Source organism: Mesoplodon densirostris, chromosome 9 (assembly GCF_025265405.1).
Source record: "Mesoplodon densirostris isolate mMesDen1 chromosome 9, mMesDen1 primary haplotype, whole genome shotgun sequence".
Taxonomy (NCBI): Eukaryota; Metazoa; Chordata; class Mammalia; order Artiodactyla; family Ziphiidae; genus Mesoplodon; species Mesoplodon densirostris.
The window spans coordinates 106,414,824-106,441,291 of record NC_082669.1 but is presented as its reverse complement, the minus strand read 5'-3'; the positions used below and the strand labels follow the sequence as shown (position 1 = coordinate 106,441,291).

The 26,468-nt window shown below is 41.0% G+C and overlaps 1 protein-coding gene across 1 annotated transcript in view; it reads right to left on the bottom strand.

The window, feature by feature from the left end:
* Positions 1-4,358: 4,358 nt before the first annotated feature.
* CNTNAP2 (contactin associated protein 2) overlaps positions 4,359-26,468 on the bottom strand; it is a 1,481,544-nt gene continuing 1,459,434 nt past the window's right edge. Inside the window, exons 25-26 of the mRNA XM_060107754.1 lie at positions 9,360-9,440; positions 4,359-4,558 (exon numbers count right to left, since the gene is read on the bottom strand). Coding sequence (XP_059963737.1) covers positions 4,359-4,558; positions 9,360-9,440 — 281 coding nt within the window. The remainder of the gene's footprint in view (positions 4,559-9,359; positions 9,441-26,468) is intronic.

The window sequence follows — 26,468 nt, the reverse complement described above, 5'->3', positions numbered from 1 at the left end:
TGCTTCATGTCTCTACACTGCTGGACATGGATGCGTGGTTTCTTTTGATGTGACTTACAACCACGAGCTGGAAAGTAAGTCTTCCCATAGGTCCACTGACTTTGGCCTTTATATTTGGGTTTCAAAGTATCCACAGCCAAGAATCCATGGCACCTCACCATTGTCTCATGAAGTGGATAAAACAGCTCTATCTTACACACGAGGCAAAAAGGAACAGACGTTCAGCGAGCTGGCCAAGGTTACAGAGCACATCAGGGAGAGAGAAAGGGTCAGCTCTAGGGATCAACTCTCACCAAAACATCATTTTAACAACGGCACCTGTTGGGTTTTAGCCCAGGTCAGTTAGAAACACTATTTGTTTCTCATCTATTTCAGGATGAGGTGGTACTATTGGGACTAGCAATTTAGACCTATTTTTGGCTGGCTCATCGGAATTCAATTGAATAATTGTTGCCTTTCTTTTTGAAAACTGCTTGGCAGGATGGTGAAAAGGAAACGAAAAATATTAAGAGGTTCCAATCAGGTGCTAATCGTTTGGAGGTGTGAGACATCAAGGGACCATGAAAACGTTTACACCATAAGAGAAAGGACAGGGCGAAAAAGAACGTGTGGAAGAACAGAAAAGTACAGATCCTGTTACAGAAGGAACTAATAGTTCCATCCTGACGCTGCACTGACACTGCGTTTTCCTAACGGCAGCTGTTAGCTCCTCCTCTGGCGCTTCCTATGGTTTGTGTCTTTGTGCCCAGCTCTCAGCGCCATCTGGTGGCTGCCCCACAGATGCTCAACGACAACATTAAGATCCACTCCTGGGCTCACGCCAGCTCTTTTTCCTGTGCCTCTGAAATCCTGCTCCTCTTAGTAAACGATGCTATTGGTCACAGGGCAACAGGAAATTTTCCAACAAAGGCTCTCAAACTCTTATCCCCAGATCGTCAATAAAAACTCCCACACAACAGGTCTCTCTCTCTCTCTCACTTTTTTTTTTTTTTTCGTTTCTTTTTTGAGCAGTTGTTTGAAAGCCACAGGGCAATGTTGTCTTATATACTATGAAGGGCCAGAGAAGAACTTAAGAATATAACCTCTTACCTCCTGAGCCAGCATCCTTGAGCTCAAGGGAGTACATTGAGAGCGTGGTTAGGGACTGATTTTGCATTCATTTGAAGACCCCAATCCTAGCAACTCAAAACAGAGATGCTTGCTTTATACACGGAGGATGTTTCCTGCACAAACAACCCGAAATCAACTGTCAGCTTCTCCTGCAACTTGAAAACAACTTCTTATTTAAAGAAAGCTTTTTGGTTTTGTTCTGATTCTTTTGTTATTTGAAGAGACTACCACTCGCTTGATTGGTAAGGTACTGGGTTATAAGGCACCAGGCTTTTGCAGGATATGGTTGACAAAGCAGGACTTGGGCCCCGAGCTTGGGTCATAATGTCATGGCTGCCTGGGGAGCTGGAAAAAAGAGCTGTCTTCTTTTCTGCACATAAAACAAAATTATTTAGCATTTAAGAAGGTACTGTATGTGGCCTTCACAAATAAATTTAGGAACTTGGGTGAAGATTGCAGTCCCAAAGAGAGGATGTCCAGCACGCATTTGGCCCTTTACTTTATAACTTAATACCTCATCCACTTTTTTTGTGTCCTGTCCGTTGGCTGGGCTGTAACCCCCTTCAGGGCAGAGAACGTGTCATGCGTCTGTAAATCTCAAACGATGCTGAGGTGGGAGAAACACTGGTCCCCGCGGTCATCCCGGTGCCCTACGTTAGAAAATCTGGGGAGAAGTGTTAGGTTTTATTTTTCACTTTTTGTGGCAGGAAAAAGAAAAGAAGACAGAGAAGAGAAAGGGTGAGAACATTTTATATAAGGGGCTATGTTTGATTGTTTTAATTTCTTAATCATTTTGGAAAGAAAGGGAAAGTGCTCAGACAATGTATAAAGAATAAAGCTCTCATGGCAAATGCAATAAATAATAAATTTCCATCTGGTGCTATTTGTTAAGTACAAAAGTAATACCTATCAAATAGGTATTAAGAAATCAGAAACATTTTTAAACATAATGTTTACAATTTGCTTTCATTTTGAAAATATATAAAAGAATCCTTAATGGTAGTCATCTTGCTCAAATAAATAACCTTTATTTTCAATATATCATTTGTAAATGTTATGTTGTTCTAATATTTGGTCATTAATAAATGCTTTTCATGTTAAATGCATTTTATGGAAGAATGATCAAGACCTTTTTAAATAAAGGGTGGTTATGACAGTGCCCGAGGTCAGCAACTGTAAAAGGGTGCTAGGATTCTCTTTTGTTTTATGACCTTGACTTGAATGTGAATTAACTGGTCCACTGTCTCCTTTGGAATGTGTCAGGCACTGGTGCCATGTGCAGCTCTGGATAACATTTTCCATCACTCAAGAAACTGAGGTCCTCCAATAAGTCAGGCATCCTGAGTATCCTGAATATATAACCCAAATGAACCAGAATTTCCATTTTCTCCAGGCAGGCCAACAGAACAATAGCATCAGCACTTTTTTTTTTTCTTTTTTTTGTGGTACGCGGGCCTCTCACTGCTGTGGCCTCTCCCGCTGCGGAGCACAGGCTCCGGATGCGCAGGCTCAGTGGCCATGGCTCACGGGCCCATCCGCTCCGCGGCATGTGGGATCTTCCCGGACCGGGGCACGAACCCGCGTCCCCTGCATCGGCAGGCAGCCTCTCAACCACTGCGCCACCAGGGAAGCCCACATCAGTACCTTTTTAACCTCATCGTACCTCCTTCCAGGGGGAGAAAGAAAAAAGGGATATTTAATTCCTCAAAATGTTGGAGTCTAAAAAAATTTTTGAGGTACTTATTAAGTATAACAGCCTGAACTATAAGGATCATAAATGGTAGTCATTCTAGAAATAACCTTTGTGTAACCTTCTTTTAAAATAAATAAATGAAGTTATTTTTTGGATGCTCCAGTAGGAGCATTGTCCCACTTGCCTACACACACAGTCGATTATTTTTAAATAAATAGTTACTTGCTGGAATTAGTTGATGAAGGTTCCTGATTAAACTGAGGTCTGGTTGACCAGACATGTCCATTCTCTGAGAGGCAATCATCAGTTACCAGGTTGTGATGAACCTGAGATTCAAATGTATCTGCCAGAGAGGGTCCCTGCATCATGGCCGTGTGTCTGTTTAGGAAGGAACAGTACATGGACGTAGATGAGTTAAAATACGGCAGGGTTTTCCACATGATTCCAGAGTTAACAGCAATAACAATACTAGCAGTCACAACTTGGCTTTATTTTGGTTCATCCATTCAGAGGACACTGTCTGCTAGGATCCTGTCCCGGGGCTTAAAGACTAGAGATTTAAAGCAAAATAAGAAGGCCAACCTAATTTATGCATTTACTAGGAAGTGTCCATACTCTTGCTACCGACTATAAAAGAAGCAGAGCAGACAAATCTTAACATCTGGCTCTAATTCCCCACTGAGGTGCTTACACACACGTACAATCTAGCCCAATATGTTGTAGGTAAAGCAGAGGGAAATTTTTTTTGTAACAGCTGGTCACCAGGTATCGTAGCTGATCGTTACAGACACTGGATAGGGCTAAGACTGCAGACGTGGAACAGTATTATCCTGCAGAATCTGATGAAATATAAAACCAACGATCCCAACAGGAAACTGCTTCCTTGGTTCTGAAAGCTGTTCTCAGTTGTACTGACCACGCTGTCACACAAGAGGGGCCACACCCCCTCTTCCTCCAGCTGTTTCTGGTGGGAACTCTCAGAGAGCTGCACAGACTGAGGTCTCTGAGAACTGTCAAATCATAGCTTCTCTCTGCCCCATCTCGCCTTTTCCACTTCACAGGACACCAAAAGAAAGATTACATGGACATGAACTAGTTACTACAATAGCCCGTTAGAGGCTGACTCTATGTAAAAGGAAGAAAATGCTGGAAGTCATGTATACTGTGCATCAGCTTTTCTCAGGAAAAAATATCCACATTCTAAGGGCTCTGCAAAATGTAGGAAGCTTGCCCTGTTACCATGGGTTTTTAGAACACCTCTAAACACACACAAAAGAAGACAGATAGTACCTACAAGTTTCAACCACTGCTTAAACTCTAAAAGCATTTTTCGTATTATTTTGTTTCGATACAGAAGGGGAAACTCGGCTCTAAAGAAATATCAGAAGGTATTTCTTGTGGCCGTCCGTCTCAGGAGTTTTCTGTCGCTTGCCTCCCCCAGCTTGTGCTACTATTCTTAGGATGTGCTCAGGAGTATGAAGTAGGGTGCTTCTGTCCCTTGCCCTCCTCCCCAGTCACTCCCCCTGCCCTCATGCCATCACCCAAGAGCCACCCCTCAAATGAGCCATTCCTTTTTGCTTTCGTCAATGGTCTCTGTGAAGTTGGGGTCGTTGCTCATGATGGCGGCGTCCGCGCTCTCTGCCGACTCTGCCCCCTTGGCCTCGTTGGTGTGGTAGGTGCCCTTGTGACGGAACATGTACCGGATGAGGAAGACCAAGGTGCAGAGGATGGTGAAGATGACCACGGCAATGACCCCTGGTGGAAACAGCAGAGGGACCAGAGGTTAACCAGATCCTGTTGATCACGCCAACACTGTTCCCCTGCTTCGTCATCGTCCCCTCAAGTGCTGCCCTCTCCCCCACACGAAACACAGAGCCCCAAAACGACAACAACGTGGACTAACAACGTTGCCTGCCGTATCAGTAAACAAAGGATGCTGCAGCAGTCAGCCACTACAGCTGCCCCAGATGGGGAGCCCTGCGGGAACTCAGGATGAGAAAGCGCAGGGTACTGGCCCCAGAGAGCTGAGGTGCACATCGAAGGAATGATTTCAGTGAGCCCAGACTCTTGCATCCTCCCATATATAGAAAAGCGCTAAATTCCTTAACTTGAGATGTCTGGTTTTCTTTAACGAATAGTAATCTTTTGATGTTCCCGACTACCTGGTCTTTGTTGCAAAAACTCCTCTGTATCCTGGCTCCCCCCTGTCTCTTTGGAGCAGCCCCTCAAAGTTATCTGAGATGCTGTGTCCTGCACTTAAGTCCTCAGTTTTGTCCAGTGAATAAGACATAATTCTCAACTTCTAGGCTGCGCATTTTTTTCAGTCAACAGCAACAACAAAAACTAACAGAACTGAAAGGAGAATTAGACCAAATCACAATTATATTTGGAGATACCAACATTTTTCTCTTAGTAATGATAGAACAATTAAACAGAATATCAGTAAGAATTTAGAAGACCTCAAAAACACTATTAACAAACTTGACCTAAGGAAGTAATACCAATCCTACACATATGTTTGGAAATAGAGGAGAAGGATATACCACTCAACTCATTTTATGAGGCCAGCATTATACTGACACTAAAACCAGACAGGTACATTATAGGAAAAGAAAATGATGGAGCCATATACCTTCTTAATAAAATTTTAGCAGCAAACCCAGCAATAGGTAGAAAATAATATATTATGACAAAGTGGTGTTAATTCTAGGAATGTAAGATTGATTTAATATTAAAAAATTAAGCAGTGTAATTTACCACATTAAACAAATAAAGGAGAAAAACCATATCATCATCTTAATAGATGCACAAAAGCATACGACAAACTTCAATACCCATTCATCATGAAGCCTATCAGGAAACTATCAAGAGAAAGACACTTTTCAACCCGATAAAGGGCATCTTTGAAAAATCTACAGCTAATATTGTATTTAATAGTGAAAGATTAAACACATTCCCCTTAAGGCAAGATTGTCAGGTCTCAACACCTTTATCCATGATTGTACTGAAAGCCCTAGACAGTGCAATAAAGCAAAAAAAGAAATAAAAAAATGTACAGATTGGGAAGAAGTAAGAACACTATTCTCAGGTGATGGGATTGTCTATGAAGAAAATTCTAACTAACATACAGAAAAAGGATGTTAGAACTAACAATAAATTTAGCAAAGTGAAATTTGTATTTTTACATATTAGCATGAAACACTTGGAAATGAAAGTAATAAAATAATGCCATTTATAACAGAACAAATTGAACACAGATGTTCTAGACTGTACACTGAAAATCATAAAACCTTGCTGAGAGAAACTAAAGGAAACCTGAATAAATGGATGAATACACCATATCTCAATGTCAATATTGTTAAGATGTTCATTTATAGATCTAATGCAATCCTAATGAAAATCAGAGCAAACTTTTTTTTGGTAGAAATGTATAAGCTGATTCTGAATTTTATATGGCAGTGCAAAGGACCCAGAATAGTAAAAATAATTTTGAAAAAAAGAAATGATTGTAGCAGTTACACCGCTTATTTCAAGACTTACTATAAAAATACAACAATAAAATAAGCATGGTATTGGCCAAACAAAGACATATAGGTCAACAAAATGGAATAGAAAACCCAGAAAAAAGACATACACATATGCAGCCAATTGATTGTTGACAAAAGTGCCATGGAAATTAAATTGGAAAAAAATATAGACTTTTCAAGAAGTGATCTTGGAATAACTAGATATTCATTTGGCAAATAATAACTTTGACTTTTATCTCATACTATATATAGGTGTTAACTCAAAGTGATTATAGACTGAAAAATAAAAATGAAAACTAAAAAACTTCTAGGAGAAAACATAGGAGAAGATCTTCACAACCTTGGGGTAGGCAGATTTTTTAGAAAGAATTAAAAAAATCACAAACTATAAAAAGGTTAAAAAAATTGGACTTCATCAAAATTAAAATCTCCTGCTTTTCAAAAAATACCACTAAGAAAATGCAAAGGCAAGTCACAGACTAGGAGAAAATATTCACAATACATATGTCTGAGAAAGGACTTGTATCCAGAATGTAAGAAGAACTCTTACAACTCAATAGCAAGAAGTCAAAAAAGTCTAATTAAAAGATGGGAAAGATTTAAACAGACACTTCACCAAAGATTTGCAAGTGGCAGTAAGCACATGAAAAGATGCTTGACATTACTAGTCATCAGATAACTACACATTAAAACCACAATGAGTTACCACTACTCATCTACTAGATGGGTACAATGAAAAAGAATGACAATACCAAGTGTTGGTAAGATTGTGAAGCAACTTGATCTCTCAAATATTGCTTATGGGAGTGTAAAATGGTTCAAGCATTTTGGAAAACTATATGGGAATTTCTTATAAAGTTAAATATCTTCTTTCTATAATCCAGCAATTGCACTCCTAGGGATTACCAAAGAGAAACAAAAACTTTTGTTCACACAAGACTTGGACAAGAATATTCATAGCAGCTTTATTCAAAATAGCCCAAATCTGGAAACAAACTGAACACCTGTCAACAGGCGAGTAGATAAAACAAATTATAATACCTTCATACAATGGAATACAACTTGGCAATAAAAATTAACAGACCACTGGTACATACAGCAATGTGGATAGATCTCAAAAACGTTATGTCAGGACTTCCCTGGTGGTGCAGTGGTTAAGAATCCGCCTGCCAATGCAGGGGACACGGGTTTGAGCCCTGGTCTGGGAAGATCCCACATGCCGTGGAGCAACTAGCCCATGCGCCACAACTACTAAGCCTGCGCTCTAGAGCCCGGGCTTCACAAGAGAAGCCACTGCAATGAGAAGCCCGCGCACCGCAACGAAGAGTAGCCCCCGCTCGCCACAGCTAGAGAAAGCCCACACGCAGCAATGAAGACCCAATGCAGCCAAAAATAAATAAATTAATTAAAAAAACAAAAACGTTATGTTGAGTGACAGAAGGCACAACAGATTACATACAAAGTGATTCCATTCATATGAAACCCTAAAAGGGGCAAAAGTAATCTATGTGACAAAAGCAAGTGGGGAAGAGGGGAGGATGAATTACAAAGAGGGCACAAGAGAACTTCTAGTGGATGGAAATGTTCTGTGTCTTGACTGTAGCTGTGGTTATGGGCGTATGTGTCTGTCAAAAGTCACGAACCTGCTACACTTAAATAAGTGCACATTATACTTCAATAAAGTTGGTCTTAAAAAAGCAAAAACAATGAGGATAAGGATTATACCAGAACTTTGAACTATGTGCTTTGAGCAACATTTTGAATGTATTCTAATTTCACAGTCACATACATATATATAGGTGTTTACTTTCCTCCTGTGGAAAATAAACCTACTGAATAAGCTGAGTTGATTGGCTGAGTTTAAAACCCTTGATAAGCTTACAATATTAGCCATACTTAGAGAGGCAGGAAACATTTTTATGAAATAAGGCGGAAGAAGCAGGGAGAAAAGAAGGCAACAGGGTTATTGATACTGATCCAAACACGAGGAGCTATACTAGGAGAGTCGAATTATTCTGCAGGTATTCTGGTGAGAAGAAAAGACTGGAATATTTTATTTTTATTTTATTTTATTTATTTATTTATTTTTTAAAATTTTTTTTTGCGGTATGCGGGCCTCTCACTGTTGTGGCCTCCCCCGTCGCGGAGCACAGGCTCCGGACGCGCAGGCTCCGGACGCGCAGGCTCAGCGGCCATGGCTCACGGGCCCAGCCGCTCCGCGGCATATGGGATCCTCCCAGACCGGGGCACGAACCCGCATCCCCTGCATCGGCAGGCGGACTCTCAACCACTTGCGCCACCAGGGAGGCCCTGGAATATTTTAGATACTCTGGCTTATTAATTTTCTTTTTTAAAAAATATTTATTTGTTTATTTATTTATTTATTTATTTATTTTGGCTACACCAGGTCTTAGTTGCAGCATGTGGACTTCTTAGCTGCGGCATGTGGACTTCTTAGCTGCGGCATGCGGACTCTTAGTTGCGGCATGTGAACTCTTAGTTACAGCATGCACGTGGGATCTAGTTCCCCAACCAGGGATCGAACCCCTGCCACCTGCATTGGGAGCATGAAGTCTTACCCACTGGACCACCAGGGAAGTCCCTGCTTATTAATTTTCTGATAATTTTTATTAAGGTAACTGAAACCAGACTGGCATAGTCCTTCCTGATTTTGTAATAAGCTATTATGGACCACTTGGGATGCAAGGGGATGAGAGTGGAAAAGACTGGAGGGCATAAAGGAATGTTCTGGCTGTTGCCATGACTGCCTGCTTGCATATTCTGCTGCTGGCTAGCTCCGTACTACTGTTTTTTTTTTTTTTTATAAGTCAGCATAAAAAGTAGCCAGGTTACATTGACCACACTTTCTCCACAATGTGTACTTCGCAATCTTCAGTCATATTTAAACAGCGAAATGAATAAAGTACAAATCCAGATAACTCCTTTTCCCCTGGACTATGGTTTTATTGACAATGACTACTCCCCACAGATGAGAAGTTACAGGAAAGCCTGTCCTGTAAGTCACCTACCTCCGATGATGGCCGAGTTTCTGTTGACTCCATTTCTTATAGCCTGGCCTTGTCCCGGGTTATATGGAAAATCAGCACTGGCTGTAGAGGAAGAAATGAAAAGACATATATATATCATTTATCCCAGTTAATTTGATACCTAGTTTTTCATACAACCCTTCAACAGCCTGTTTTCCCAAATGAGATCTCCATTTCATCTAAACCCATTTTGCTGTTGTTTCCCACAAGAATCACAGCCACTTCAGTGTCTGCTGTTTGCCTTTGTACAACTCCCAGATGAACAGCATACCTCTTTGGGAGAAGTATTAACAAATCTTAGAACTACCTGAGCTGGCCTGCTTTGGTTCCACTGACAGACAAGTTTATGTATTAGAATACTTAAGTTTGGCTGAAATCTGCTTCCAACCCACTTTTATCCCTTTCATAACTGGTGGCACTGGATATACTCGCCAATGAGCTTTTTACAGCTTACAGCATTAGTTTAAAAAGTAATCATTAAAAAATATTTTTTAAAATTGAAGTATAGCTGATGTACAATATTATATAAGTTATAGGTGTACAATACAGTGATTCACAATTCTTAAAGGTTATACTCTATTTATAGTTATTATAAAATATTGGCTATATTCCCTGTGTTTATTTATTTTATACATAGTGGTTTTACCTCTTGGCCCCCTACCCCTATCTTGCCCCTCTCCCCCTCCCTCTCCTCACTCGTAACCACTAGTTTGTTCTCTATATCTGTGAGTCTGCTTCTTTTTTGTTATATTCATTAGTTTGTTGTATTTCTTAGATTCCACATGTAAGTGATATCATGCAGTATTTGTCTTTCTCTGTCTGACTTATTTCACTTAGCATAATGCCCTCCAAGTCCATCCACGTTGTTGTAAATGGCAAAATTTCATTCCTTTTTATGGCTGAGTAGTATTCCATTGTATATATAGGTACCACATCTTCTTAATCCATTCATCTGTTGATGGACAGTTAGGTTGCTTCCATATCTTGGCTATTGTAATTTATGCTTCCATAAATATTGAGATTGCTTCCATATCTTGGCAATTGTAAATAATGCCGCCATAAATATTGGGGTGCATGTATCTTTTCAAATTAGTGTTTTTGTTTTAAAAAGTAATCATTTCTTTAAATGAATATTTTACATGGCTCTAGTAAAACATTGTACACTTCAGGAATGTGTAAGAGGATAATATCTTATAAGTGTTGAGAAGAATATTAACTGCCTAATAAATTTTCTATTTCTCTCCCCATTTCAACAAGCCTTTGCAGAATGCCTACCATATGTCAGTTGCTATTCTAAGTGCTGGGGATATACAGTAAACAATAAAAAAGATGAAAATTGTTATTAATGAGAACTTCCCGTGCCTCATTGAAGAGTTTGGTTTATATAGTCAAACTACTAATCTGAAGCATGGATGTGGTTTTAGTTATCACCCTATTTATAGTGAACTGCCTGAAATTATGGGGCAGCTTCCACGTTGTAACTCACACGCTCATAGGACACACTAAGATTTGGTTATCAATACACATAATTCCCTGACGTCAACCCCCCTTCAAAGACTGAGAGCTGTTTTTCAAGGATAAAGGCCTGCACCTTCACTGCGCCTCTGGGGCCCAGTTTCTAGGTCTTTTGACATTGTATTTGCCTTTCTCTGGACTCGATTTGGTCTACATCCTTCTAAAAAGTCAAAAGCTTCGGAGCTTGTAAGTGGCCTAGCTGGGATTAACACCCAGGTAGGGTTAATTCCAAAGTCAATAATCTTCCCTGTCCTGCCTTTCAAGGGCCAGGAAGACACAGACAGGTAAGCTGTTGAGGAAATGCCAGCTTTCAGACAGTTTAGCTTACGTAGGGCCTATGGGAGGAAGAGCCTTTTCTTCAGGGTTTGGGGAGACAGACTTGTTTTGTTTGGACACATTGAATCTGAGGTGCCTGGAGGATGTATGGCCATAACTACTAGACATTGGGGTGAGTGGGTCATATCTCTCATCTCCTTTGGATAAACACAGAAATCTCCTGACCCTTAAATATCAATAATATAAATCTCCAAAATATATTTGGTAACAAAAAAATTACAGTGGCAACTTTGTCATGATTCTGTCGTTTGGTATTCATGACACTGCAAAACTGTTTGCTCTCCTGCTTCAGGTAACATGGATGGTGGGACACAGCACAGTTCCTGCTCCAAAGAGAGCTTTGCGTCCTTGGCCACAAAACTGCAGAAAAACACAGATGCCAAGAGGTTGACATCCTCTCTCTGGTTCTCTTGAAGTTATTGATACAAACACTAGTGGAAGGTATGGATGTGACCTGAGATGACCCAAGGAGAATAATAAGAGCTAGAAAAGAACATTAAAAATACCCCAGGATCGCCTCTGTTATAAATCTGAACTCCTTGACATGGGGAGGAAGGCTTCCCTTGAGACAAATTTCTCTCCTGCCTCTTTCCTCATGGAACCACTTTTCCAACTCAACATTCTAGGCACACGGATTCCTGATGCTTGAGGGGGACGTGCCTTTGCTCATCCACACGGCACTCTCTGTCGGGACACCTGGTTCACCCTTCTTCTCTTTGTCCATTAAATCTTGCGTCTTTCCTGAAACCATCCTCAGCCACCGCAGATGAAGCGTCTGCCCTCCTTTCAATGGCTATCAGCTTCATTCTCATCACTCCTTACATGGTATTCATCCTCTTAAAGGCAGGGGCCAATCTTAATTATATTTGCAGCCCCAATGACAAATAGTGCAGACAAGTAGCAGAACTAATTGGATGTTCGTTGACTGGTATAATTAAAATCAGTCCATTAAGATGTGCTAAACATTTATATAGCCTCTTCTAATAATAAAGTCCCCCATGCAGGTACTATTTTGAAAATCAGCTGCCTAAACTCAACTCTACCCTTAGAGCAAGGCAGCATTCTTACTCTTCCCAACAAAGGAAAGGAACATATTGAATACAGAAAAGCTGCTAATGATTCCTGGGTCCACTAGTCTGGTTATTATCAGAAAACAATCAGTGGAAAACCCCCAGGCCCAACAGAAGTCCTCATGAAATTCAAGGACAGGGTTCTGTGTTTGCACGGCCATCCCTGTTTTCCTGGCTTTGTTTGTACCTTAAGCCTGGTTGTCCTAATGCATGTGAATGCTTACTCCCTGGAGGCAAATCCACTTTATCCTGGCATGCAGACTGATTTGCTACTTTGACAGATATATTTCAAATGATTTCATTGTAACTGTCCTTTCCCCTGGGTACCAACGTCCTCTTGGAAATTCGCATAAAGAAACATGGAGGCCAAGAGACACAGATGAGGCCATACCACAGACCTCATCCGTGACATGGGCTCCATTCTGCTGCCGACCTTTATGCCCCTCCCACCTCACCTCCTCCAAGGTTGCTAGGAGAGCAGAGGCATTTTAGTGGTGCTGGAGTATCAGGGAACCTATATTTTGGGAAACGTCATGAGTAGGTCCAAAATAGACTTTACTTTTTATTCATTTATGTATGTATGTATGGCTGTGTTGGGTCTTCACTGCTGCACGCCGGCTTTCTCTAGTTGCGGCTTGTGGGGGCTACTCTTCGTTGCGGTGCACGGGCTTCTCACTGCGGTGACTTCTCCTGTTGTGGAGCACAGGCTCTAGGTGTGCGGGCTTCAGTAGTTGTGGCACACGAGCTCAGTAGTTGTGGCTCATGGGCTCTTGAGCGCAGGCTCGGTAGTTGTGGCACACGGGCTTAGTTGCTCTGCGGCATGTGGGCTCTTCCCAGACCGGAGCTCAAACCCGTGTCCCCTGCACTGGCAGGCGGATCTTAACCACTGTGCCACCAGTGGAGTTCCAAAATAGACTTTAGATATTAAGTCTCAGGACCAGATTTGTGTTGAATAGGCAAAGACTGTATTCAATACACTTTTTTCTTCTGGGTCCCAAATGACACTGGTGGACAAAGAATGTCACCTGGCAAAGGATGTTGCTGCCATCAAGCCATCAGCCACGCCCACCCCCACAGTGCAACCTGAGGGGATTCAGGATGGAGAAAACAGGATACTGGCCCTAGATAGTTAAGGTGCCTATCAAAGGAATGATCTCCATGAGGCCAGACTCTGGAATTTTCCCATACATAAAAAATTGCTTACTCCATTAACTTGAGAAGTCTGCTTATTCTTTAATTAATAGTAATCTGTTGATGTACCAACTACTTGTTTTGGTTGCAAAAACTCCCATATATCTGGGCCCCGCCCTATCCTCTTCGGAGCAGTCCCTCAGAGCTATTTGAGAGTCTGTCTCCTGGGCTTAAGTCCTCAGTATGTCCACTGCATAAAACATAATTCTCAACTTTTTGGTTGTGCATGTTTTTTCTCAGTTGACACACTATGTGATAACACTAAAGTGTGGTGCTATTCCAGCTCTGATTTAGTGTCTCCTGGAAGCGTGTTCCTGCTTATTTCCCTTGCACACGTCCTGTTTGTCTGGTCATCCCCTTTACACTGACAGACCATGTTTCCTTTGCCCCATCAGCCAGAGATCAGCTCTCCTCCCCGCCTCCCCCCAGCGGGGACAGGCAGACATGTTGCTGCAGGAACTGACGGTGGGGGATGCTTCTCCCGTGGACATGCTTGTTAAACAGCTTGGCCAATGCTGCAGAGCCCACAGAGAAGGCACGTGCATCCCAGGCCCCCAAACACACTCGGACAGTTCCACACACAGACGGCCTCCCTTCCCATCACCTCTGTCTTCAACCTGGGAAGCAAGCTGAGAGCTCAGCGCTGGCACACCTGCCCTTTCTCTTCCTCCAACTTCAGGTCGGAAAAAAAAGGGAAGAACACACACACTCTGTAACAGCAGGCCCAGGGGGAGCTGTTCCTTGTAATCATACAGATATAGTAAAATGGTCAGAAATTAGGACAGGGTGAGTAAAAATACACCTTCTTACCCCCAAAGCATAGAAACCGTGACTGTTTTATTCCACTTCTAAAGGCCTCTGCCTGCCCTTTGCTACATTCTAGGAAGACTTCATCAGGAAAGCAAAAGACAGTCTAATCCTTGCCTCTTCTGTCCGTGTGCCAGGTGGTGTGAGGGTGCGGCCCTCCTCGGGCAGCTGGTTCTCAGCCTACCCTGTACCTGCCGCCAGGTGAGGGACCTCGCACAACAAGGGCCCCCAATCATCACGTAGGTGACGGATGCGTGGTAAAGCTCTAAATTTTAGGACTACATGAAATTACTCATTACTTGGACTATACTTTCCTCACATATAAAACTCTCTGGGGCCCAGAGTAGCAAGTGTTCGCTGTGGCGGAATCAGCCTAGAAGCGTTTTCCTTCTACCATAGAGCACAAAAAGTAAATTTACGTGAAATTCAAGTTTTGGGAGCAAGCTATTTAGGAAATAATATTAATAGCACTTCCCACAAGTCCGGCACTGTTTTAAGTCCTTTTCATGGATTAGCTCATTTCCTCCTCCTGTGAACCTTGTAAGGTTGGTGTATTCATCCCATTTTGGAGGCTGAACACTTGGCTGAGGTCCCATGACCAAGAAGTGGTGGAGCCAGGAATTGGCTCCAGAAATCACTTGCAAGGCGCTAAGCTGAAGTGTCTCTGACGAGGAAGAAGGGGTCTACACTGGCTTTATCAAATCATCACCATCATTAAGGCGACCAACTAATTTAGCCCAGTTGTTTTCTCTGTGGTTGGTGGGCTGTCTGGGGAGGCCCACAGATGTCTAAAGGCTTCCGACTGCACTTGTCTGGCATCAAAAGTGAGCATGTGAGGCATTTTACCTGACAAAGATAATTCCACATGATGATAGCATCAGCTGAGCAATGTGATAAACTACGAACTCTGAACCAACATCGTAAGAAGAGAAACCCAATATTCCAGATACAATTCCCTCATGGGCCCAAATGGCACAGAGAGAATGGTTATCACCATTAGGGTAACACCTGTGAAATCATGAAGAGTGCTAACTGTGCTTTAAAACATTACTGTCAGATTATAATTTTGACTGCCTTTACAGAATGTGAAGAATTGAGAGGAAGTTTCAAGGCAGGTACTTAAGAACAGTAAGCTGATTTAAAAGATATTCATAAGAATGGAATATTAAAAAGAGATTTGAATTCTTTAGCCTTAAATTTCTTGCCTGTCTCATTGAGAGGTAGGGAGGAAAAGCAGTGGTAAAGCATTAAAAAAAAAATACAAGAGGCGAGTCAAGATGGCAGTGTGGGAAGATGCGGAGTTAGCGTCTCCCCACAACTAGGGCGCCTGCTGGCTGCTGGTGGGGGACTCCTGACACCCAAGGAGATGGGAGGAACCCCAAAGTGAACCAATAGGACATAGGGGGACTGATGGGGGGAGGAAAAGTGGAGGCCAGACAGGATCAGCACCCCTGAGGCTGGGGAGATCAGGAGACGCAGGCGGGAGGGACTCTCCAGGAAGAGCGGGAGAGGAGAGGGCGATCGCCTGGGAGCCTGCTGAGCTCCCAGGCCGGTACCTCTCCTCCAAAGCCCCATCCAGGCCGTGTGGGTCCTGGGGGCATAGGAGGGAGGCCAGGGAGATCAGGAGAGGCAGGCGGGAGGGGCCCTCTGGGAGGAGTGGGACAGGAGCGGAGGGCAATTGCCCTACACACTTGGGCTGGGGAGACTGCTGAGCTCCCAGGCGATCCCTTGCCCTCTGAGACCAGGAGTGGGGGGCACACCTCGGCCCCTTCTGTTCCTTGAGCCTAAGCCCCACCCTCCACAGCCCCCAGGGCCTTTTCCAGCCCTGTGGGTCCTGAGCATTGGCCCCACCCACCACCCAAACCTTGCCCTTGCTTAGGTCCCACTCTTGACAGCCAAGGCCTTCCTGCCCCCCCCTTTTTTCCCTCCTCCTCTTTTTCACTATTGTGATACTGTTGTACCTTCTGGTTGTTGATTCATCTATATTATTCTTCCTAGCATATCTGTTAGTTTACTAGCCTAATTTTATTTGTTATTTTGTTATTATTATTATTTGTTTTATTGCCACCCCAGGTGGCTTGTGGGATCTTGGTTCACGACCCCAGGGTCAGGCTGAAGCTCCTGCAGTGGGAGCTCTGAGTTTGAACCACTGGACTAACAGAGAACCTCAGACCCCAGGGAATATTCATTGGAGTGAGGTCTCATGGGGTTCCTCATCTCAGCACCAAGACCCAGCTCTACCCAATAGCCTACAAACCCCAGTGTTGGAAGCCTCAGACCAAACAACCAGTAAGACAGGAACACAATCCCACTCATTAAAAAAAAAAAAAAAAAAAAAGAGAGACAGCAAAAAAATATGTCACAGATGAAGGAGTAAGGTAAAAACCTACAAGACTAAATAAATGAAGAGGAAATACGCAATCTACCTGAAAAAGAATTCAGAGTAATGATAGTAAAGATGATCCAGAATCTCGGAAATAGAATGGCCGCACGGATTGAGAAAATACAAGAAATGTTTAACAAAGATCTAGAAGAACCAAAGAACAAACAAACAGAGATGAACAACATAATAACTGAAATGAAAAATACACTGGAAGGAATCAATAACAGGATAACTGAGGCAGAAGAACGAATAAGTGAGCTGGAAGACAAAATGGTGGAAATAACTGCCAAGGAGCAGAATAAAGAAAAAAGAATGAAAAGAATTGAAGACAATCTCAGAGACCTCTGGGACAACACTAAACACACCAACATTCGAGTTATAGGGGTCCCAGAAGAAGAAGAGAAAAAGAAAGGGTCTGAGAAAATATTTGAAGAGATTATAATTGAAAACTTCCCTAACATGGGAAAGGAAACAGCAAGGAGAGTCCCATACAGGATAAACCCTAGGAAGAACACACCAAGATACATATTAATCAAACTAACAAAAATTAAATTCAAAGAAAAAATATTAAAAGCAGCAAGAGAAAAACAAAAGGTAACATACAAAGGAATGCCCATAAGGTTATCAGCTGATTTTTCAGTGGAAAACTCTGCAGGCCAGAAGGGAGTGGCAGGATATACTTAAAGTGATGAAAGAGAAAAACCTACAACCACAATTACTCTACCCAGCAAGGATCTCATTCAGATTCAATGGAGAAGTCAAAAGCTTTTCAGAGAAGCAAAAGTTAAGAGAGTTCAGCACCACCAAACCAGCTTTACAACAAATGCTAAAGAAATTTCTCTAAGCAGGAAACACAACAGAAGAGAAAGACCCACAAAAACAAACCCAAAACAATTAAGAGAATGGTAATAGGAACATATATATCAATAATAACCTTGAAGGTAAATAGATTAAACGCCCCAACCAAAAGACACAGACTGGCTGAATGGATACAAAAACAAGACCCATATGTATGCTGTCTACAAGAAACCCACTTCAGACCTAGGGACACATACAGACTGAAAGTGAAGGGATGGAAAAAGATATTCCATGCAAATGGAAATCAAAAGAAAGCTGGAGTAGCAATTCTCATATCAGATAAAATAGACTTTAAAATAAAGACTGTTACAAGAGATAAGGAGGGACACTACATAATGATCAAAGGATCAATCCAAGAAGAAGATATAACAATTATAAATGTTTATGCACCCAACATAGGAGCACCTCAATACATAAGGCAAATGCTAACAACCATGAAAGAAGAAATAGACAGTAACACAATAATAGTAGGGGACTTTAACACCCCACTTACACCAAGGGACAGATTATCCAAACGGAAAATAAATAAGGAAACACAAGCTTTAAATGACACAATAGATCAGATAGGTCTAATTTATATTTATAGAACATTCCACACAAAAGTGGCAGAATACACTTTCTTCTCAAGTGCACATGGAACATTCTCCAGGATAGATCACATCTTGGGTCACAAATCAAGCCTCAGAAAATTTAAATCGTATCAAGCATCTTTTCTGACCACACTGCTACGAGATTGGAAATCAATTACAGGAAAAAAAACTGTAAAAAAACACAAATACATGGAGGATAAACAGTGTGCTACTAAATAACAAAGAGATCACTGAAGAAACCAAAGAAGAAATTAAAAAATACATAGAAATTAATGACAATGAAAACACGATGACCTAAAACCTATGGGACGCAGCGAAAGCAGTTCTAAGAGGGAAGTTTATAGCAATACAATGTCACCTCAAGAAACAAGGAAATGTCATACACTATCTAACCCTACACTTAAAATAACTAGAGAAAGAAAAACAAAGAAAACCCAAAGTCAGTAGAAGGAAAGAAATCATAAAGATCAGAGCAGAAATAAATGAAATAGAAACAAAGTAAACAATATCAAAGATCAATAAAACTAAAAGCTGGTTCTTTGAGAAGATAAACAAAATTGATAAACCCTTAGCCAAACTCATCAAGAAAAAAAGGGAGGATGCAAATCAATAAAGTTAGAAATGAAAAAGGAGAAATCAGAACTGACACTGCAGAAATACAAAGGATTATAACAGACTACTACAGACAACTATATGCCAATAAAGTGGACAACCATGAAGAAATGGACAAATTCTTGGAAAGGTACAATTTTCCAAGACTGAACCAGGAAGAATCAGAAAATATAAACAGACTTATCACAAGTAATGAAATTGAAACCATAATTTAAAATCTTCCAACAAAGAAAAGTTCAGGATCAGATGGCTTCATAGGTGAGTTCTATCAAACATTTAGAGAAGAGCTAACACTCATCCTTCTCAAACTCTTCCAAAAAATTGCAGAGGGAGAAACACTCCCTAATTCATTCTATGAGGCCACCATCACCCTGATACCAAAACCAGAAAAAGATATCACACAAAAAAAGAAAATTATAGACCAATATCACTGATGAACATAGATGAAAAAATCCTGAACAAAATACTAGCAAACAGAATCCAACAGCACATTAACAGGATCATACACCAAGATCAAGTGGGATTTATCCCAGGGATGCAAGGACTCTTCAATATAGGCAAATCAATCAATGTGATACACTACATTAACAAATTAGGAATAAAAACCATATGGTCATCTCAATAGATGCAGAAAAAGTTTTTGACAAAATTCAACACCGATTTATGATAAAAACTCTCCAGAAAGTGGACATACAGGGAACCTACCTCAACATAATAAAGGTCATATATGACAAACCCACAGCAAGCATCATACTCAATGGTGAAAGACTGAAAGCATTTCCACTAAGATCAGGAACAAGCCAAGGATGTCCACCCTCACCACTCTTACTCAACATAGTTTTGGAAGTCCTAGCCACAGCAATCAGAGAAGAAAAAGAAATAAAAGGAATACAGATTGGAAAAGAAGAAGTAAAACTGTCACTGTTTGCTGATGACATGATACTGTACATAGAAAATCCTAAAGGTGCCACCAGAAAACTACTAGAACTAATCAATGAATTTGGTAAGGTTGCAGGATACAAAATTAATGCACAGAAATCTCTTGCATTCCTATACACCAACAATGAAAAATCAGAAAGAGAAATTAAGGAAACACTCTCATTTACCACTGCAACAAAAAGAATAATATACCTAGGAATAAACCTGCCTAAGGAGGCGAAAGACTTGTACTTAGAAAACTATAAAACACTGATGAAAGAAATAAAAGATGACATAAACAGATAGAGAAATATACCACATTCTTGGATTGGAAGAATCAATACTGTGAAGATGACTATACTGCCCAAAGCAATCTATAGATTCATTGCAATCCCTATCAAACTAGCAATGGCATTCTTCACAGAATTAGAACAAAAACTTTTACAATTCATATGGAAACACAAAAGACCCCAAATAGCCTAAGCAATCTTGAGAAAGAAAAACAGAGTTGGAGGAATCAGGTTCCCCAACTTCAAACTATACCACAAAGCTACAGTAATTAAGACAGTATGGTACTGGCACAAAAACAGAAATATAGATCAATGGTGAAAGATAGAATGCCCAGAGATAAACCCATGCACATATGGGCACCTAATTTATGACAAAGGAGGCAAGAACATACAACGGAGAAAAGACAGCCTCTTCAATAAGTGTTGCTGGGAAAACTGGACAGCTACATGTAGAAGAATTAAATTAGAACACTACCTAACACCATACACAAAAATAAACTCAAAATGGATTAAAGACTTACATGTAAGACGAGACACTATAAAACTCTTAGAGGAAAACATAGGAAAAACACTCTGACATAAACCTCAGCAAGATCTTTTTTGACCCACCTCCTAGAGTTACAGAAATAAAAACAAAGATAAACAAATGGGACTTAATTAAACTTAAAAGCTTTTTGCACAGCAAAGGAAACCATAAACAAGACAAAAAGACAACCCTCAGAATGGGAGAAAATATTTGCAAATGAAACAACAGACAAAGGATTAATCTCCAAAATACACAAACACCTCATGGAGCTCAATATCAAAAAAACAAACAATCCAGTTAAAAAATGGGTGGAAGACCTAAATAGACATTTCACCAAGGAAGACATACAGATGGCCAAGAGGCACTTGAAAATATGCTCAACATCATTAATTATTAGAGAAATGCAAATCAGAACTACAATGAGGTATCATCTCATGCCAGTCAGAATGGCCTTTATCAAAAAATCTAGAAAGAATAAATGCTGGAAAGGGTGTGGCGAAAAGTGAACCCTCTTGCACTGTTGGTGGGAATGTAAATTGATTCAACCACTATGGAAAACAGTATGGAGGTTCCTTAAAACACTAAAAATAGAGCTACCATATGACCCAGCAATCCCACTACTGGGCATATACCCTGAGAAAACCGTAATTCAAAAAGAGACATGTACCATAAGGTTCACTGCAGCACTATTTACCATAGCCAGGACATGGAAGCAACCTAAATGTCCATTGACAGATGAATGGATAAAGAAGATGTGGCACATATATACAATGGAATACTACTCAGCCATAAAAAGAAATGAAAATGAGTTATTTGTAGTGAGGTAGATGGACCTAGAGTCTGTCATACAGAGTGAAGTAAGTCAGAAAGAGAAAAACAAATACCATATGCTAATGCATATATATGGAATCTAAAAAAAAAAAAAGGTATTGATGAACCTAGTTTCAGGGCAGGAATAAAGAGATAGACATAGAAAATGGACTTGAGGACATGGGTTGGGAAGGCGAAGCTGGGGCGAAGTGAGAGTAGCATCGACATACATACACTACCAAATGCAAAATAGTTGGCTGGTGGGAAGCAGCAACATAGCACAGGGAGATTGGCTTGGTGCTTTGCGATGACCTAGAGGGGTGGGATAGGGAGGATGGGAAGGAGGCTCAAGAGGGAGGGGATATGGGGACATGTGTATGCATATGGCTGATTGGCTTTGTTGTGCAACAGAAGCTAACAGAGTATTATGAAGTAATGATACTTCAATAAAGATCTATTAAAAAAGAAAAGCTAAATATACAATTATCATATGATCCAGCAATTCCACTCTTAGGTATATATCTAAAGGAATTGAAAGCAAGCATTCAAACAGATACTTGTGTGCTGATGTGTACAGAAGCATTATTCATAATAGCCAAAAAGTAGAAACAACCCAAATATTCGTCCATGGACAAATAAAATGTGGTACATACATTGGAATATTTTCCAACCATAAAAAGAAATGAAGTACTGATACATGTTACAACATGGATGAACATTATGCTAAGTGAAATAAACCAGATACAAAAGGACAAATGTTGTATTCCATTTCATGAGTTACCTAGAGTAGACAAATTCATAGAGACAGAAAGTAGATTAGAGCTTACGAGGGACTGGGCAGAGAGGAATGGGGAATTATTGCCTATGGTGAGAACTTCTATTTGGGATGATGAAAAAGTTTTGGAAATAGAGTGTGGTAATGGTTACACAGTATTGAGTGTGACTAACGCCACTGAATTAAACACTTAAAAATGTTTAAGATGGCAAATGTATGTTATATATATTTTACTACAATTTTTAAAAGATTAATAATGTAATATACCAAAAGCCATTGAATTGTATACTTTAAATGGGTAAATTGTATAATATGTGAATTATATCACAATAATAACTGGACTCCACATGCAAAGGAATGAAGTTGGACCCCAATTTCACATCATATATACAAAAGTTAACTCAAAATGGATCAAAGACCTAAATTTCAGAACTAAAATTATAAAACTCTTAGAAGAAAACATAGGCATAAATCTTCATGATCTTGGATTAGGTAATAATTTCTTAAATATGACACCAAAAGCACAAACAATGAAAGAAAAAATAAATTGGACATCATTGAAATTTAAAACTTTTGTGTTTCAAAGAACACCATAAAAAAAGCAAAAAGACAACCCATAGGTTAAAAAATACTGACAAATTATATATCTGATAAGGTATATCTCTTATCTGGGGATAAGGGAGATTATATAAAGATCACTCACAACTCAACAATAAAAAGACATGCCCAGTTTTTTTAAGTGGGCAAAGGATTTGAATTGACATTTATCCAAATAAGATATAGAAGTGGCTGATAAACATATGAGAAGTCGTTCAATATTACTACGCTTCAGGGAAATGCAAATCAAACCCACAGTGAGATACTTCATACCCACTAGGACGGTTATAATCAAAAAGACAGACAATAAGTGAGAGGTACAAACTATTGAGTGTAAGATAGGCTAGAAGGATGTATTGTACAACATGGGGAATATAGCCAATAGTTTGTAATAACTGTAAATGGAGTGTAACCTTTAAAGTTGTATAAAAATAAAAGATAAAAAGAATTTAAAAAATACAGAACATAAACGAGGTAATTGTGATTCTTATTTACTAAATTTCAAAATACGTAAAATTGTAGACTTGAGGCTCAGAAACCCATTGCACATAAAACACACATTTAAATGCATATAAAAATAAACCGAGATTGTCTAGCAGAAAACTCCCCCAAAATGAAAGGCACTAAATGCTTCAGGTTGTCATATACCAGGGACCAAAAAATTAGATAGTAGCTGACATCTAGAGAAAATATTGCCATGGAAACCACTTGGGCTTCAGCATCTAATGGGATAATTTGAGGTACTTCAACAAAACTGCTGCTATTAATTATAATTTAATTTCAATGGCAACATCCTTTTTGTAGTGGAGTCTGCGCTCCAGGTTGTAAATATGTCTTTGTTCTTCCCAGTTTCTTTGCTTCCTTTCACTTTATTCACTCTCTTCAAGTCTCAGCTCTATAGCAGAAAGTAATTTTTTTCAAACTCTTTTAGCCATTCACTATTGACTGATACTTTGGAAACTCATATGAAAACAAAGTGTTGTCAGGTAAGATGCTGAAGATCTCAGGGGACGCTCCTTTATTTTCAGAGAGGCTATTGCAGATCATTTTCAGGAGGGAGAGATTTCTCAAGGCCAGCAGGTTTTTAGTCAGGCAAACCCTATCTGGCAGGACCTTGGTGAGCCTCAGTTTTGTGTTTCTACTACACCCTTCACGTCAGTTTCTACAGAAAGGTGACCAGCCAGAATTTCAGAGCCCCAGCAGTGAAGAGAGTATGAATTTTGGGCTTCGACGTGGGAAGGCAATCAAGCCTTACGTTTCCAGCTTCTTAAAAGAGCGGCCAAGTGGCAGCTGCTTGCTCCAGTGTCGGAGATCCAGTGACCAAAAGAGGCTAATTATGTGAAAAGAAACAGAATAAAGGAACTTGCCGTCCTCTACTATAGATCTTGGTTGTTTAAGTAATGCCAACTTTAAATGAAGGTACTGAAAGAGCAATCGATTTTTACTAAATTCCTTCCTTCCATCGGTTTTTTTAGCCAACTTGTAAACTGCCTCAGTTGCCTTTCGGAAGGAGATCCACTGATACTCCCAAACGAGGCTGCCGTTGCATTCTTTTGTCTGATTAACTGTAGGAGGTTATTTGGATTAGAAACAGCTCATTATTGACAGAAGCTCAGACTCCATGTAAACTCGAAGACAAGATGTATGATATCATTTTCATGTCAAAGAGGTCTTGTTATTTTTCAGGTGGGCAAATTGTCGCTTCGTTTGTATTTAGTGCTAGTGGTTTCTAAGTCGATTGTCAAAGCTCTGGTTGGCTAATGTTGCAGGCACTGTGGATCATGGATCCTTACAGCCCACGTTGACAGGGTTGGTCTGTGACCTCTCCCACAGCTGAGGCGGCTGAAACACAGGACAGCGGTTCGGTCACAGTCATGGGGCTGGGAGGTACCAGACCAGGGCTGCTGGAACCGGCTCTCTGGGCTCATTCAGGAGTTCTGTGCATCTTGCTGTAGTTCTAAGCCGAGCCTGGAAAGTCTAGATCGGGGAGCCCAGAGAGAGGGGCTGGGAGTCCGGGTGTGTGCATCTTCCTCCACTGGGGGGATGACCGCTCCATCCGTGCACGGGCCATCACTCCTTTCCCTCTGCCACAGGGGTTTATAATTCCAGGCTCATGTTAACAGGAATGCAAGAAGGAGGAAGCCCAAACCTGGGGGCATGTGATAAATCTGGGAAGTACCATTTAAACCCCTTTCTGAGGGAAAACGGCTTTCAGATTGCATGCAGGCCTCCCCCTCTAGGTGCTGGCACTCACACAGGGCTCTGGAGGTCAGGGATGAAGCACCTCTGCCTTGAGTAACTAGGAGAAGGGGGCTCACTGGCCTCGAGTGGGTTGTGTAGGCTTTGTCTTCCTCTGTACACCTCGTTCTGATGTGCCTTTAGGAGAAAATAAATAAACTGATTCCTGAGTGCTTTGGTTCAGAGCTTTCCAACTTGAAGGCTCTCACAAACCACCTGGAATCTGATTAAAATGCAGATTCTGAGTGCCTTGGGCTGCGAGTCTGCATTTCTAATGGGTGGCGGGGGAGTTGGAGTACAGGCCTCACTCTGAGTAGCAGAGGTTTAATTGAGACTCCCAGTGATTCACACCTCCTGCTGTTCCTGTGCATGTGTGTTTTCATTTAACATGATGCCTGAGAAGGAACTGAAATAATTCCTTCTGAGACCTTGTCTTTTTTGGGGGGGTGGTGATGTGCTGACTCATTGTGTGCTTTTAAATGATCTGCATGACAGAATGCCCCTTAGCTTCATTTCCTTGAACGCTATTTCTTTTTAGTCTTGTGAAAGCTACTAATGGAACCCTGCTTTCATTTCTGAGGACAATTCTTGAGTATTTTGAATGTAGAGGGGGAGTCTATTACTGCTCAATATTAAGAGCAGTCTAAGAAAAAACAGCCAAGGGATTTAATAAATAGTTATCTTAGACATGTCCTTGGAGACCTTTCCTCATTTAAAATAGGTGATTCTCTAAAGCATGCGCATCAGGGAGGAAAAATGTAAGCAGCTTTCTGCAGGAAAGAGCTCTTAGCAGGGGGCACCCTTTTGTCTTGTCACTAACCTTAAACCAGGCACCCATGTTCCACTCATCTCTGGCCCTAGCACACCTTTCGAATCTTTTGCTCACACAAAACCTTGCCTAATCTGTTGGTTCTGTGGATCAAAGAAGTGAAGAACAAGTAATTAACAGATGACCAGATCTCTTCAGGGATCTCATGGACAAACTGTGTGAACAAGGCAGCATCTAAGGAGATGATGTATCACGGGGAGTGGACAAGCCTGCACTCAAGCCTGCACGCAGTGGCGGATGGGGACGACTCTGACCTCCCCCATCTCAGTGATTCACTGAGATGACTTCCTTCTTTCCCTTAAACTTTCATGGCTGAGCAGACTCTTCGGAGGTGGTTTTTGGGGGACACTGAGTCCACCATCTCCCCAGACTGCGGCGTTCTGATTAAAAGCAATTTTCCTTTCTACCAACATTTGTCTCTCTCGAGTATTGATTTTTCGAGTGGCGAGTGGTGGGACCCAATTCGGTAACATTGTGATGTCGGCACGTAGGTTCTTGATGGTACGGATGCATTCACAGGCATATATGAGAGAAAACAGATGTTTTTCAAAACACTGGGTTGTTGGTTTCTCTGGAGTTTATTGATTTGTTTTTGGAAAGAATTCTTGTCTCCTTGCTGCTGGTTCTTGCATGGGTGGGCTGTGCAGTGGCAGAATGCAGTCAGCTGGGTGGAAAGCCTGAGACCACACAGGAATATGGTGTGTCCAGGGTCCCATAGCATCAGAGTGACTGATTCTCACTTGGTG